The sequence below is a fragment of the Saccostrea echinata genome, unplaced genomic scaffold, assembly GCF_033153115.1.
Source record: "Saccostrea echinata isolate AGI-Se365-2 ecotype Australia unplaced genomic scaffold, CSIRO_AGI_Sech_v1 ptg000016l, whole genome shotgun sequence".
NCBI classification, from domain to species: domain Eukaryota; kingdom Metazoa; phylum Mollusca; class Bivalvia; order Ostreida; family Ostreidae; genus Saccostrea; species Saccostrea echinata.
This window is the reverse complement of record NW_026889765.1, coordinates 24,187,521-24,204,155: the sequence shown is the minus strand read 5'-3', so window position 1 is coordinate 24,204,155 and position 16,635 is coordinate 24,187,521. Positions and strand designations below refer to the sequence as shown.

The following is a 16,635-nucleotide window of genomic DNA, read 5'->3' as shown; positions in this document are numbered from 1 at the left end:
ACATCAAGATGTTGCGAGAAATACTGAGGGAGATATATATGATGTTGATAACTCACAATGGTTTTCAAAAAAAATTTTCGAGTTATTTTTTGGACATTTTTTTTCATCACGAAAGAGATAAAAGATATTGATAGGAGGATGTAATAATCTATGATATACAGACACATGTTTTTAATATATTTTTTTCATTTTTGTAAGACTAAATGAACTTAAGTATTTTTCCCATATGATTATAGACTGCTTGTAAGAAGTAAACGGTCATCAATTAGAAAATAACTATATGCAGTATTTAAAAAAAACCTGTATACCTGTAGTCCTTGGAGACTGAGTTTAAAATGAAAGAATGAGTGCACTTTAGAGTGTTATTTGGAGCCTTTTCGGCCACCCTTTTTAAGCCTTAAATTAGACTATATTGCTAAATTAATCTATGATTATTGTGCATACATATGCTTTTGATATTTATACTTCGAATTTTTTGTTAAACATATTGCTATAATTCCACACAAAGTCATTGAAAAGAACATGTATAAGTCTTAAATTCCGGAAATTTGAACTGGACCACTTTCGAATTTAAGGTACCCGCAAATGGGCGGAGATATTTAAATCGCATGGAAGTGGAATGTAAACATTTGCACATTATTTCCAGATTGATTCTACAGTATGAATTTAAATGGAGGAGAGAAAGATTGTGTAGTTTCATGATTCACACAAATAATAAATGATTCATGGCAATACATATTGATCATTTTCATGATTCGTAACCATATGTTTGATGCCTAGCACCGAATTAGATCAATCTTAAGTTTTCGTATATGATAAAAAAAACGCCCCCTCTTTTTTCTTCAGCTTTATCATTTTTCGTTTTATATGCTGAATGCTTTTCAATTCAAAGAATGAATGTATGTTTTAAGAAAGATTCACATGTACATGACTTTGATGTCACACTACATTTAATCGTAATTCACTGTACATGTAGTACGTAGAGTAATACAAACGTGTAGTGAATCAAATTATACATGTATGTAGTGATACATATTTTATTATATACATGTATAGATAAATAACATTCGGAAATGAAATATAAAATTTTAACTTAAAATTTGAGTCGCTAGGTTAACATGAAAACTCCAAGAAATACAAACTATCTGTAATTTAAATTAACATTTTATTGACGGAACAAGTATATTTCAGATTAAAAAACATGGTCAACGAAAATTCTACAACGTTACTATATCGATAATCACTCGTTTATGTCTTCAATATCTCTTTCATTTCGGCAATCCAAATATTGTCAGGTATGATACTAGTGTTTAGGGATGCAGATGCCTGCAGACCATAATACAGAGCCGACATGAGCTAACACAGCCACATACTAATCGTGCACTTGATTTACACTGGCAGTACCAGAATTTCCCTCAAAATACCAAACGAAAAACACAATTTAGTGAAAGAAGACAAGGTAAACTTTAAGACCCTAATAAAATTTTCGCAAAATTCTTCATTATTTTGAAGTTGCTCAGGCCGGTACAAACGGTGAGATTTGTAGTTACTGTATAATACAAGTATTATATTTGTATTATAATACTTTCCTGTACACAAGTTTATACGTTTTATTAGATTGTTAATAGACTTTAGGGATTTCTACGTGTTTCCCTCGCAATATTTCTCTCTCTCTCTCTCTCTCTCTCTCTCTCTCTCTAATGGAAAACGAGGTTCTGTTACCAGTATCTTTTATCGTATTATGCATTGCATTAAAACTGGAAAAAAAAAACATCGTAATGGAAACAGCGGCGGAACACTCTTATATGTACTTGGTGCACACAATGCATCGCTAGATGAGGTGCAAAGAGAAGACCCCAGTATAATTATAAAAACTTCTTTAGAATAGATAACGCTGCATTTGAGCAACTTTTACAATTACATGTAGTTACTCCTTTTGATCTTCTTCCCATAAAACAACGAGTTTTTCGATATTTTTACTGCATTCTAAAGTCGACCATTATTTACCACGTGCTTTTTTTGTTATGATAAAATAGGATGACCACAATGTGAGTACTTTTGATTGGTTTAAAAATGAAAGGTAAGTTAAGACTTGTATTAAGAAATAGAGCATTGCCCTATTCTTAATACAATTTTATAAGATTCGAAAAATCTTAGGATTCACCGTATTAAAGGTCTATAGATAGTCAGAATTTGTACTTAAATACATATCCGTGTGTACAGCCCTGAAGTCCATTGATAGACACAATGAAAGCATATCGAACAGTGGAATGTCACGTGAGTAAAGTGATTATAATATCAAACAGGTCAAAATAGGTTGACACTCGGTGACCTGTTAATTTAGTAGCTAACCCGAGCGTAGTTTGGAGAATTTTTTTTAAAAATTACATATGAGCCGCAAATTGTCCAACATTGCCCTTTGGATATGTATAAGTTTAAATCAAAATACACATTCTGTGCAAATGAGAAGAATGGACAAGTTGAGGCTCGATGTAAACAATGTCGTTGAAAACCGGTATGCATATGAATAACAATAGAAATGTGACAAAACTGCTAGACCCCTGTCGCAAAAACCAGTGTCGCTCGGCATTAATTAATATTTTTATGTGATATAATATATCAAACCCTGCTCTTAAGATATTGTTTAATAATTCTGATTCAACAAGTTTATAAATTTCGGAAATTTATTATTGGCAAAGCACCGGAATCCAACTCTCATAGCTTAAGTGCACTGATCCTTTGGAGATAACGAACAGTATTCAAGCTCAATGTCCACTAAAACAATTCAAATCGGGAACAGAGCAAACACAGACTTCCAAAAACATCAGAGGTGCTATCAGGTGACATGGAGAAGTGAGCATCCCCTGCCAACCGGTTACACTCACCGCGTGCCCCTTGTCATGATCGGGAAATAACGGGAAAATCCGTCGACAATTCGGTGTGTAAATGATGACCTTCTGGAATTCTGTTACTAAGAGCTCACTGTGGAACATATTTATTTGTTTTTTGACAAAAGCTGTGAAATCCATACTCTTTTATTTTCTTATTGAAATCTTTTTCAACAATCAGAATAAAATCAAATCTATACATTTAAGGCAATAGTATACACCTTCGTGAAGATTCTGTCTTCATGTAGCCAGATAAAAAAAATTTGAAAGAGTAGAATATAAACCGAAGAAATTGTCAATTTTCTCTGAAGAGCAAAATTTTAATAATTCATTCTCTGAATACCAAAGTAATTTTAGATTTTCCGTAAGAATATTCACACATATGTATATGATTTCTTTAACAAGCATTGAAATCTTGACTCACACACTTTTTCTCTATATATTATGGAAAATATTCTGTCAAGTAGGATGACTTCACATGAAGTTTGTGCCTGAAGTTAAAATAATCTATTTGTTTGATTAAAAACCCTTTATTATAACTTGGAAATCAAGGTCACAAGTTCAAGGTTGCCAATATAGATATATGTGCACCACGTTTTAAGTGGTCTCAAGTCTTTTTGCTGGTATCAGGCAGTTATAATGTTTGACTATGTCACCTATGCAAGTGAAATATTGTTTATTTCATCACCGGGAGCAGGAAACTTTTTTAATTGGCAACAGATTGCATTGATTTTAGTATACATTTAGTTCAGTATTTTAATTTTTTGAAGAGAATATCGTATGCGTAAATATTTTTAAAATACATCAGCTCTTTTACTCTTAATGTAGGAGTATTTTATATATAATTTAAATCTTAAACCCAGCTACGTGGTTTCTTTAGGGTAATTAAACTAATTTTCGCTTGTTGAATAACAATTAATGTTTGATACATGTATTTTACTATTCCTGTAAATATGGCAATTAGCATCTAAATACTAAGTCATATCTGCCATTATTTTTAAGCACAAATATAATTTCGTTTTTATCTATACTTTCATGATTAAAAGATTTAATGATTAAAAAAAATGAAAATGGTTGAACAACACGATAAAGTCTACCAAACTATATCTTTAAAATAATGTAATTGATCTGTTCGGCTCTTAACTTCTAGATACGGTGATTTTTCTCCTTCTTTCACAGCACAATATTTGATATCACGTATCATATATTTTCATTAATATATAGAGAGAAAATCCAAAAATTTGATTACAAATAATTAGGATTGTTATATATGCAGGCAAAATTAATAAATGTAAGAAAAGTGATATTGTCAGATTATAAAAAAAAAAATCTGTAGCATGATATATGACTTTGAGATATATTTAATAAAAGGAAACAATCCATTCCCATTTCAACTCATCATATTGTCTTCTTTTGTTTGTCATTTTTAAATTAAGAAAAAGTGTCTGTTTTGACAAAAAAATAAGCATTTAGGCAAAATTATTGACATAAAATATATCATAGGCGACAAAATCTACACTTACATTTACAATATTATGTCATGATAACTTATATGTGAAAATAACATAAATTAAAATACATTTTGTGATTTTTGACATAAAAAATCAACTCTGATTTTTTTAGTAAGCAGTGTTATTTAATTTACATAAACCAATCCACTAGCAAACAACTTTTGTATCAACCTACATGTAATTAATTTTGATTTTTTAAAAGATATTTTTCAAAAGTACTATTACTAGAATGGAAGTTATATGTACAATACTTATATTTCAATTGCAAATAACATTCCAGTTTGGAAGAAAATAGTTCAAATCACAAATTTAAATTGATCTAGGATAATGACTTGGTCATGGTGAAATCAGAGCATCCGTCTATGCTAAACAACTTGTGCTTTCTTTTGTCTGATTCTCTTTATCTTCCCTAGAACCATGAAGGTGACTAAGGTTATAAAGATTATTCCAAACACAACAGAGAGAACCGCTATCACGGTAGAACTGCCTCTTCTGCTTGAACTTCCAGTGCCATCAGCTATAATTATTGAAGTCTTTTTATGTAAAGAATTCTTTTGCTAGAATGAACTTTAATGAATTATAAGAAAAAAAAATGTGAATTACAAAAATGTCAATGAATAAAAGTAAAAAAAAGGTATTGTTAAGAACAAGATATGATCATTAAATCTTTCTTAAATTTTGATATCAAATTTGAAATTATTCTCCTTTTTTATTAAAAGCAATGAAGGACTTATCTTATTTGAAAAGTTAAGGCCAGAAATTAACCTAATCAAGGTGAAACAGACATCCTTAGCTGACAAAAAGTAGAGATAATGACGCAGGTAGATTCTTGTTTATACAACTCTTTTTTAAAACAAGACCTTATATAATTATTTTATTTTCAGATCGAAGTTTAATTGTGTGTCTCTAAATTTCGCAACATGGAATCAAGCAGAATATTGGATCAGCATAACATGCAATAACGTATGTAAATACAGTTTTTCATTGTCATTGTGTTGTGTCGGCAAATGACATGTGATGTGTAATATTGGATGTATAATACATGAAATTTAAGACTACAAACCTTGTGTCAATCTGACAGCGTTATTAACTGTCACAGAGTCCACTGGACCATCATATAAAATGTTACCCCCTCCTACTCTCTTTCTGGCACGTTGACAGGTTTGCTCACATGAATTGCTATAGTCATTCGATTTACAAAACGTAGCATTGCAGTGAAGGTATAGAGAATCGTGATTGGTGGAATATTCAAAGTCTTGGAAATAAAACCTTGTTTCGTGTGTTGTTTGCGAAAGTATTCTGGCATTAGGATCAATAACACATCTAAAACATGTATACAATTTAAATTATATACCAGTAGTACAAATAAATAATTCAATGAATTAAAAAGATAAACAAGTGTATATCTTAAGTTAGACAATGATTTTGAATTTTTTACCGATTCTTATGTCAAATGTGAGCTTACCCGTTTTGAATGATGAAATATTTCAAGCTTGAGAATGACGATGAAGTAGGCGTTGTAAAACAATCAGAAATTCTCATTTTAAGATTGTAGTCTCTCACATCGGTATAGGCCTTAACGTATACTCTATCGCCAACTCTAGATCCATATAAAGGCTTTGTGTATCGGAATGTAGAATCCGTGTAAAACTGTAAATGAACACTGTGATGTGTCGACCCTGTCACGTGATGAGCTGCAGGAATTGTGACGTCATGACCATGATTAAAATGACCGGATCCTTCTTCATTTCTTTTCATATAGCAATCCACGGGAACACGGAATCGATATTCATGAACAATGTAATGATGGTTTGGATCATGAAGGGCATAGACTAATTGATTGGTATACACAACATGATCAGTAAGCGTCTAAATGAAAAAAAAAACAATATTGATCAAAATTCAAAAACACTATGTTTTAAAATTGGAAGCAAATTAAGCACAAAATTTACTTAAAATATATGTGTGTTTCATAGAATAACTCACCCTTGTGACAGTGCCACAGGCGGAATAATCAGACCGGAAGTGGAGGTAATTCCCATTCACGTAGCCAGTGCAACTATCAGATCCTAAATAAATGTCATTGGAATTGAAGTCGGGGTACCTGTTGTAGAACGATGGCAGGTAAACGGAAATGTCCCAGGTATTATCCGTACATGCAACAGAGATGGCATTTTCCACCGAAAAACCTGATTTAATTAAAAGTGAAAATAAATAATCTTGTGACATATTTTCCCTACTTGCATCTTTCATTTCACTTTTCTATTGTAGTTTTAGCAGTGAAAGAATAATTTCAAGACATCATTTCCTGATATATACAATAATTAATAATAATAATAATAATAAAAGACTGATATTTGAAGGATGCTTGAATTCCTTATTAACAAAATCTATATAGGTTTTGAAGACCGGACCTTCCAAAAATATGTTGGAATTCAAATGTTGCCCAATCAACAGCAGACCTATTTTGGTATTCCCATGAAGGGATATCATTTTAAAAAAAGTAAACATAAAAAGGATTTGCTTGCAGTGGCCTTCACGTCGACAATAAATATATTGATGACTTTTCATCAATTTAACAATCATAATTTTCATACGTCAATTGATATATCAAAGTGAGCTTGAAAATTAGAGTCGTAACAGCGTCTGACACATCTATTTTATATTTGGATATTTATAAGAGAAATACATTAATGGCAAACTAGCACCTAAACTTTATGACAAATATCATGACTTCAACTTTCTATCATCAACTCCACTTATTTTTGTAGAAATACCATTATCACCTGCATATAAGTTTTATGTTTCCAGGCTGATTCGATACACAAGAATATTCCGAGTAAACAATTTCTAAAACGAGTAAGGGCACTGTCAAAGAATTCGATGATACAAGGGAATCAACAATTTCGTTTGAAGTGAACATTTCGCAAATTCTATGGTCGGTACAATGACCTAATTTACAAATGTAATCTGTCATTTGGTCAAATGCTGACTGACGTCTTTCAAAAAATTATTGTTAGGCAATTAAATTCATACTGAATCGTCTATTGATATGAATCACACGTAAATATGACCAATTGACAGAAATCTACTTCTCCATGACACCCGATCCCACCTCTGATGGTTTCGGAGGTCAATTTTCTTGGTACATTTTTGCTCTGAACACAATTTGTATTGGTTAAGTGAATTTATAGTAACTGATCATTACCAAACGTTAAAAATGATAAATATAAACTCACAAAAAAGAAGCATGATCATGTATAAGTTTTCTCCTACTTGTAAAGACAGAATGATTTTATAATAGACAGCTATTGCTATGTCAAACAATATACTCTTGCTAGTCGATCTTATGCATTCATTTCAAAAATTGTATTACCAGTGGTGACGAGATATGGCATCCATTCATTTTCATTGATGCAAATTTCAATATTTAAAAAAAACTAATAACAATATTTTTTTAATTAACCTAGTATTTAACTTTACAACTTATCCTTTGTGATAATTAGCGATTAACCAACCGAAAGAGGCATCACAGTGTTGGCCAGTATATCCATTTGCACATGCGCAGTAGTATCCTGGGTAACCATAGTTGCGATAACACGTACCACCATGTCGACAGGGATATCCATAGCAAGGATCAAAAGTCGTTGTCTCATAGTAGCCTTTCAAAATATGTTTAAATGTTCAAAAAAATTCTTGATACGTCCCTTTATTCAACAGGAAAAGATTTTCCCTATAAAAAAAATAAATCTTACCCATATAGTTTTCGCAGTGTTGCCCAGAATAACCCCTTGGGCATAAACAGTAATACCCGGGATAACCATAGTTGCGATAACAAGTTCCACCATGGCGACATGGATATTGGTAACAAGGATCAAATGTTGTGGCCGAATACTGACCTACACAAAGATACAAAACAAAAAACAAAACATACAAAACAAAAACAAAAACAAAAAAACTGAGCAACCATTTTTTCCTCCTCTATTTTAAAGTAACTAAATAAGGTTGTATCAATAGGATTTTATCAATTTCAGGTTTTTAAGTTTTATATCTAATATTAATTTATAAATTTGTGGTTTTTCTAACAAACTTACTTTGCATATTTTATTGTTATATGTACATTTTAAAATATTATATGAAATATAGGTTAAGATATAGTAAATGAAAGATAGAGATATCTCAAATTTGAGATACATGTAGCAATTCCCATTTTTTAAGTGATGCTTTCTAACTACATAGTTATGCTGCATTGGAAAATTAAGGTGTATAATTTATGCATATTCTAAATCTTTTTCAATTAAATATGAAGAAAACAAGAAATAATATATTCTGGGGAGTTTTTTGCTCAAAAGAAAAAAATACAAATGAAATCATCCAGATTGCCAACAGTCTTTCCTAAAACGGTAATCTATATTTCTTGTTCTCCTCTAAAAAATGATTTTAAATTGAGTTTGAGAATTTGGATAACTTTTGAAATGTTTTAAATTGAATTCCATGAAAATACTTCATTTGCTACATAATTTAATTGTAGCAGCAAAGTATAAGGGATAAGTATGTTTAAATAAAATATGTCGCCATATGGATAAAGCACAAAAAAGATTATAAACTCATTGTTTTTGTCGGTATGTACCACAACAAAATAACTTTGTGTGTTTAATGGTTGAAAGAAAAGGTCAATGGGGTGTATTGTATATCCTTAAGACCAATATACATGTATTTCAAATATTTATCTATGAAATATACTACTAGAAATACTACTAGAAATATTAACATATGACCTTTCTTGCATAAAGTTTCAGTAAAATCATAATTCCTTCACAAAAGGATAAATTAATTTTCGAAAGCTTACAATTTGTCCCGCTGTATCCGTTTGGGCAAACACAGTAGTAGCCAGGATAACCATTGTTTCGTACAAAACAGGTTCCACCGTTGTAGCAATGATACCCATAACAGGGATCATATGTGGTAGTTTCGTATTCATTTTTCGTGGAGTTGGCTGTTCAGCAAATTAAATAGATAAGTTTTTTCTAGTTTCTGTATGGTTTTACTTGTTACTCATTTTTTCGTGTAAAATTTTAAAGAAATGCACAAGCAAAGCAAAAATAAACCAATTTTTACATTAATGGAACTCAAAACTTCAAAACACATTTTCATGTCAAACTGAATGCTACTTTATGTTTTTTTTTTCTGTTTTTTTTTTCTCTTGTAAATTACCTCAGAGCTGATTCTAATCAATAAGTTACCTCAGAGTATTTTGTAATCAGTAAGATATGCTGCACTTACTACAATCGACTCCTGCATCTTCTGAGTGTCCACAATTATGGCTTCCCCAACCCCTGGAACTACAGTAAGCTACGTCACTCTCATATCCATTGCAACCTAGATCATCCAGCCATATTGGACCCCTCCCTTGTCCATAGTGTGCACTTTGGTAAGTTTGACTGAAGATACATTTTTATTTTTCCATTTATTAAAATTGAAATTTGTCACCATTTCTAGAAACGAGAACTTGTAAAAACTTGCAATTCAAGCAGTTTTAATTCAAATTTCTATAGGTTAATGATAAAATTTAAAATAAAATAAAAATAATAAATCATATTAAATTTCTTAATATATTTTTTCATATTACCTTGAGTGTGAATATCCCAACATTTTACAAATGACGTCACCGTCTTGTTTATCAAAGCTGTCGTCACATATGGTTCCCCATTGACCATTATGTATGATCTCTATCGTGCCTTTCCATGGATACCCAGTTCCAACAAGTCTTATTCCTAAAATATATTGATGCAAACTGTGCATTAATATATGGCCTTACACAATCAAACACACACACACACACACACACACACACACACACACACAAAGATTTCAATTTGTTATTTTTATATCTTCATAATTCGAATCTGGGTGTTTAAATAAACTTGTTAATATTTTTCTCAGTAAGATTATCCAGAGTATGGCAATCTCCTTATGTACACCATATCAAATGTGGATTATGTTTGCATAAAACTTATTTCATTGTAAAGAAAAATTACCTGGAAAAACTTTCAAATACTTGGCAACAATGTAAGGGATATTGAAGGTCTTTCAAACGAAGTATTAATATCAGCTTTTCATAACACTTCCTCCTACATGTGTATATGGTTTCAAGTTATTTTATTATTGGCTACAATGTAGCAGTGGATCCTTTTCAGGTATCTTATTTCATATTCAAATCAACATTGAGAATAAATAGCAAAAAAGTGCTGCATATATAAAAATTTGTGTCCGAAGGACTTTCTTGTAAGTATGTTGCACTGTATATATCTAAGGAGCTAGGTTCCCCTTCTGCATGAAATGACCATGGTCATATCCCAGTTACTTGATTAAAGCCCTATGTCCCATTTCAAGTCTTAATACTTTTGTTTCTTTTAAGAGTCCATTTAGTTATGAAATTCAGGCTTTGTAGAATTGCTATGCTCTGAGTTTTGTAGAAAAACAAGACTTAGTGTATTAAGGGTGAAACAACGGTAATTAAGTTCAAAAGTCATCACAGATCAATGGCAGCACAAATAAGGATCCCCCAAAACATCAGAGGTGGGATTGTGTATCATGGAGGAGTTATTATTCCTGTCGACCGATCACACCCACCTTGGTTCTTAATCATCGAGAAAACGGAAACTCAGTGTGTAAATAATGGCCTAACAATTAGTATTTAAAAGAGTCAGTCGTATTGACCATAGAACTTGCGAAATGATGACATTAAACGAGACTCTTGATACCTTCGAATTCGATTACCCTATTTGTCAATAGCTTTACTTGTTTTAAAAAATGTGTAACTATATTAACAGAAGTTAAACATCTTTATATACATGCAGAGAGAAAAACTTTAATCTGTATAGTCAATTTTACCAAGGAAATCACAGGTCAGGTACAAGGCATTCGAACAATATTGGGGTCTGTATTCTGCAGAACAGCTTTGTACGTATGTATCTGAGCAGTTGATGTCCAGTGTCCTGTAGGGATAGTTTGGATAAGAACTGCAAAATGAGTAAACGGAAACATTTGAAGATAAGCAGTTTGGTTTTGGAAATATAATGGATGCCACTGTCATAGTGCAATTGTAGTCTTTTTTACGGGCTTTAAATGAAATATCAAAGCGATAATAATATAGAATAATTGTAGAACATTCATATTTTCCCATACTTATATGAATATAAGTGGCAAGATACACTTTAATTGTAGTTTACAAAGAGTTTTGAAAACTTTTTTTCTTTAAAAAAATAATGTGCGCACTTAGCTGAAGTTTACAGCATGTTTATTTATCTTAGTTAGGAACAATTTATTTTTTTTTAAATATTTATAAAATTAGTATTTCTATATACTTGAATGTGCACAAGGTATGATCCTACTGCGTACAACCAAAATATCAGACTTTGATTAGAGATTACGCCAGCATATTTCGAAATAAATAAAATTACAAAACGTTTGCCTAATTTTCATTTCGAGACAGTGGTAAACACAACACACGAAATACTGTATGGCGATGTTTGATGACGTTTCGACACACCGTACTGCAGTTACTTTTTTTTTTAGATACATGTATACATGTATAGTAATGACGCCTTGGCGGATTTAAATATATCAAATGATTTTAAAAATATGAAAAATCAGTACGTCTTTAATATACAACTGGAATTCGCGTTATATAAGCAAAGGTATGGTGGCATATTTCTGTTCCCTACGTGCAAGATAAATTATGTTAACATGCGACATAATTATGTAGACATCCGACTTATTTATGACAACATGCAAAATAATTCTGTTGACATGCAAGTTACCAATCTCTCTAGAGAATCTTGATTTAATGTTGGTAAACTTACTTACTAAAGCCATTATATGACATACAACCAAGATATAACAGATTTATGTTGACATGCGACTTATTTATGTTAACATGCGAGATATTTATGTAGAGAGTGACTTATTTATGTCAACATGCAAGATAATTATGTAGACATGCATCTTATTTATGTCAACATGCAAGATAATTATGTTAGCATGCGAGTAAATTATGTCAACATGCGAGATGTGTATGTTGACATGCAACTTATTATCTTGCATGTTGACATAAATATCTTGCATGTTAAAATATAAGTCGCATGTTGACATAAATAAGTTGTATGTTGACATAAATAAGTCGCATGTTGACATAAATAAGTTGCATGTTGACATAAATAAGTTGCATGTAAAAAAAAAAGTCGCATGTTGACATAAATAAGTTGTATGTTGACATAAATAAGTCGCATGTTGACATAAATAAGTTGCATGTTGACATAAATAAGTTGCATGTTAAAATATAAGTCGCATGTTGACATAAATAAGTTGTATGTTGACATAAATAAGTCGCATGTTGACATAAATAAGTTGCATGTTAAAATATAAGTTGCATGTTGACATAAATAAGTCGCATTTTGACAAACTGAAAACTGTACAAAACAGTATTGAAAATGTAACAACGAAGTGTTGATTATTTTTCACTTTACATAATAGTCCATGATTTTACCAGATACATGTAACGCTCGTACGCAGTTATTTCTTTCAACTTTTTTTTCCATTCCTGATAATTAAAAATGGCACATTCATAATAATTAGTTTAGAGTGTACAAAGTAGGATAAACAGTTTTATTTTTTTTAAAAGCACTACGTCCCAGGTAACAAAACTTAAAGAAGAATCACGTGGTGCGGATAAGATATATTTTTATAATATTTTTAAAAATTATAATCTTTCTGGTCCTTGTTGCATCTTTAATTTAGGTATAAAGGAGTGGCGGCTTAATATAAAGATTCATTTTTTTAAAAATCGGTATTGTGTTTTCTTTAGTGGGCCTACACCTTTGTTCATTCCTTTTTTTATACTTTGGTTTAAGCATGCTATTTAACTTGTGAATATTTTCAAATTTAACAATTTTAGCATTACGTATGAATTTGACGAGATATTTGAGCTGCTGCATTTAAAATGTATCTGATATATAAAGAATAAGGTCTGAAAAAGTTTTCCTATTTTAGTTTCAAATGGACCTAGAGTGTCATAAAAGCTCAGTTGGTAGATCTAGAGTGTTTGCTTTGCAGTTGGAAGGTTTGGGTTCAAGCCCTAGCTACGACAACCATGAGTCGATGAAAATAGGTAGCAACTGTTTTTTTTCGCAAAGTGCTTGGCACTGGGGAGAAAGTTGCTGGCCTTTCGAGCTAAATGAGGATTTAAAACCGAGGCCTTATGTCTCGGAAGGCACTGAAGAACCCTCAACCCTTAAGAACCCTCAACACTCAATAGCCCTGAATGTCCAATGATACTTTAATAATGACGTCTTGTATCAATCATCTTCACCCAACTATGATTTCTGTTTTATCCAGTTCTTCGAATTGGAATGAGACTTTGTTTTCCGCCTGGTGTTTTTCGAATCAACAATCATTTTACAATAAGTTATCGATTTAAAAAGGTTATAAATTCAACTTAAAATAGTCAGAAAAGGATTCTACTAAGAAGTCAAAAGAAATTAAAAATATAATGTACATAAGGTACATAGCACAATAATTTACCTGTTGTAAAAGTAGTAATGATATCCTTTTGACTGACACAGTGCTTCATATGTGTGGTTAGTTACTCCATCAGCACAAACCTCAACACCATCAACGTACACTTTACCATACATTCCGTATTCGATATACACACTGGAGTAACCTTAAGTTTAAGGAAGAAAATAATTCAGAATATTTCTTTCTAATGAATGCAGTCGAATCAAAATGTTTTAGATATAAAACTCTCCGAAAGATAATAAACTTAGTAATTTAGATTACCTAACATTCTGTAGATTCCAATTCGTACTTTCAAAATAGTATTGTTTTCAATTAAAAGTATTTTTTTCATAATTTAAATCATTTTTTATGAAATAATCAGAGATATCATGTACCAATTGAAACGCCTGAAAGTTCTGTAGTTGTTTGTTGTGTTGATGTCGTTTCTCCTGCAAAAAAGAGTTAATTAAAAATTAAAAGATGGTCGAAAAGTATTAAAGGAGGATAACAATGCACTCAAAGATAATATGAATGATCGGAAGTCCTTTTATTTCATCGTTTACTTTGATCAAATGGTATATATGCTATTTTATATTAATAAAATTATTTTCATTTAAGTTTGTGAAGCATCTCTGGATCACGTGAGATTAAAAATCCCTACTTTGTGTCTCCTCTAACTGTAACCCATAGTGACCCCCATGTACTTCATCCCTTTCTGGGACCACAGAGAATATTGCATTGTGTTTGAGGTACATAATTTGTTTTCATCTGAACTACTGTTTTGATATTCCCTATGTCACTGTTGGTCTGGCCTTGTGGATTTGTAAACAATGGTTCCCCTGCACATATTGCTTATGGGATATTCCTATGTTCTAATGCCATAAAGTCTCCATTTTTCAAAAAATTATTTTCATTTATATTACATGTTGTCGTTTCGTGATAAATAACTTTGTTGGAACCTAATTTGTCTTGTGCGATTTTGAAAAAAAAAAAAGAGAAAAAAAAAACAGGCTCAATATGTAGTTATAGGAATTTTCATTTCTAGAAAAGGTATTTTTTGTTAACAGAACTAAAATTCAGTTTCATGCTTATCTCATCTGGATTATGTAAGATTACAAATTCACACTTTGTGCCTCATCTAAGGGTAACGCTTGGTGAACCCATGTAACTTTATCCCTTTGAAATAAGGGAACTAGCAGCATTTTATCTATCCTATATATATTTTATACAGAGAAGACGACCAGTAATTTGACTGTAAATGTTTTAAACTACCCACCTTCATCCCCAGTCATACACTGCTTACATTGTATATATGTACGACATATCTTATAACTCGATTTCGTGTTTTTCATGTACATTTTTTGTATATCTACTGTGTTACGATGTTGTTTATTGAAGGCCAATCATATTCGTTACATGAATATAAAAATGTCATGATATTTTATTTAGCCTTTATATATACATATATAATGTAATTGTTACATACTAAGAGGCCAATTTTTTTATTGCCTATTTATTTTACAAGATATTCTCAGGAGATGTATTCTAACGTCATATGGGCTCCCGGTCTCCTTTTTTTCTATTTTTTTTATGTATTTAACTTTGTCTTTTAATAATAAATGACATTGTTTAAACTTAATATGTGTTTTGCATTATTTGGTAAAATTCAAGCTCAATGTAGTCACAGGGATGTCGATCTCCAGAAATAAAACTATGACGTGAATATTGTTTACTGCAGTATTATGTTATTTACCCTTAAATCATTAAATATTTCGGAGGTGTTAACGGGATTTTCTTTACAAATCATTTTTTTTAAATTACATGTATTTCTTTAATCTGAAATTAAGCAAATTTGGGCTAGAGAATTCAATTTTCTTAAAACTTCTTTTGATTTTCTTATATATTGTTATGGCCAATACGAAGAAATTGATAAAAAGTTCTGAAAATGTTTCTAACGAGTTCTATCTATGGACAAAGATTTGAACAAAATTCATATTCAAGAGTAATTTCTAAAGCATTTACCGTGACAATAAATGTAAACCACGCTTGAACAGTAATGATATCGTAATTCCTTGTTGCAGTTGGAGAGATAACCAGAAGAGCACCTAATTTCGTATGTGTTGTAGTGGTCGCGTGCAGATGTACTGTAAAATAATGATAATTATTTTTTTTGTCGTTCATAATAATTTTTTTCAATAATAACAAAGAATAAAAATGTTTATCTGTAGTTCAGAAACATTAATTTTGTAATCAATAACCTTCGAGAAATGTTGGAATCAAAATTAACTCTAAAAACTTATGATATAATTAAAACGCTTTTTTTAATAATCGGTAATAAATTTACAAAATAAAAAAATTAATTTAATTACATATAGAAATTTAAGCTATTGTCCAATAATTTTAAGCTTCCTAATATATATATATATATATATATATATATATATATATATATATATATATATATATATATATATATATATATATATATATATATATATATATATATATATATATATATATATAAGTTTGATCATGTTTACCTTGTGTAGGTACTATAAAAATATCCTTTTGAACGACACAACGCCTCCCCTGAGCGATAATTATATGTTGAAGTGCACACTTCGAATCCCTGTACGTACACTCGACCACTAGTTCCATATTCTATTCGTACATCCACA

General features: G+C 30.8%; 1 protein-coding gene across 1 annotated transcript; it reads right to left on the bottom strand.

The window, feature by feature from the left end:
* Positions 1 to 4,680: 4,680 nt before the first annotated feature.
* Positions 4,681 to 14,119, bottom strand: LOC133188575 (deleted in malignant brain tumors 1 protein-like). The gene is made up of 10 exons (XM_061324056.1): positions 13,982 to 14,119; positions 11,294 to 11,421; positions 10,029 to 10,173; positions 9,683 to 9,840; positions 9,249 to 9,395; positions 7,918 to 8,061; positions 6,386 to 6,588; positions 5,865 to 6,268; positions 5,463 to 5,722; positions 4,681 to 4,916 (listed from the first exon to the last, which is right to left on the bottom strand). The coding sequence occupies exons 1-10, from the start codon at positions 14,092 to 14,094 to the stop codon at positions 4,765 to 4,767; spliced, it is 1,854 nt and encodes a 617-aa protein (XP_061180040.1). The 5' UTR covers positions 14,095 to 14,119; the 3' UTR covers positions 4,681 to 4,764.
* Positions 14,120 to 16,635: the final 2,516 nt, after the last annotated feature.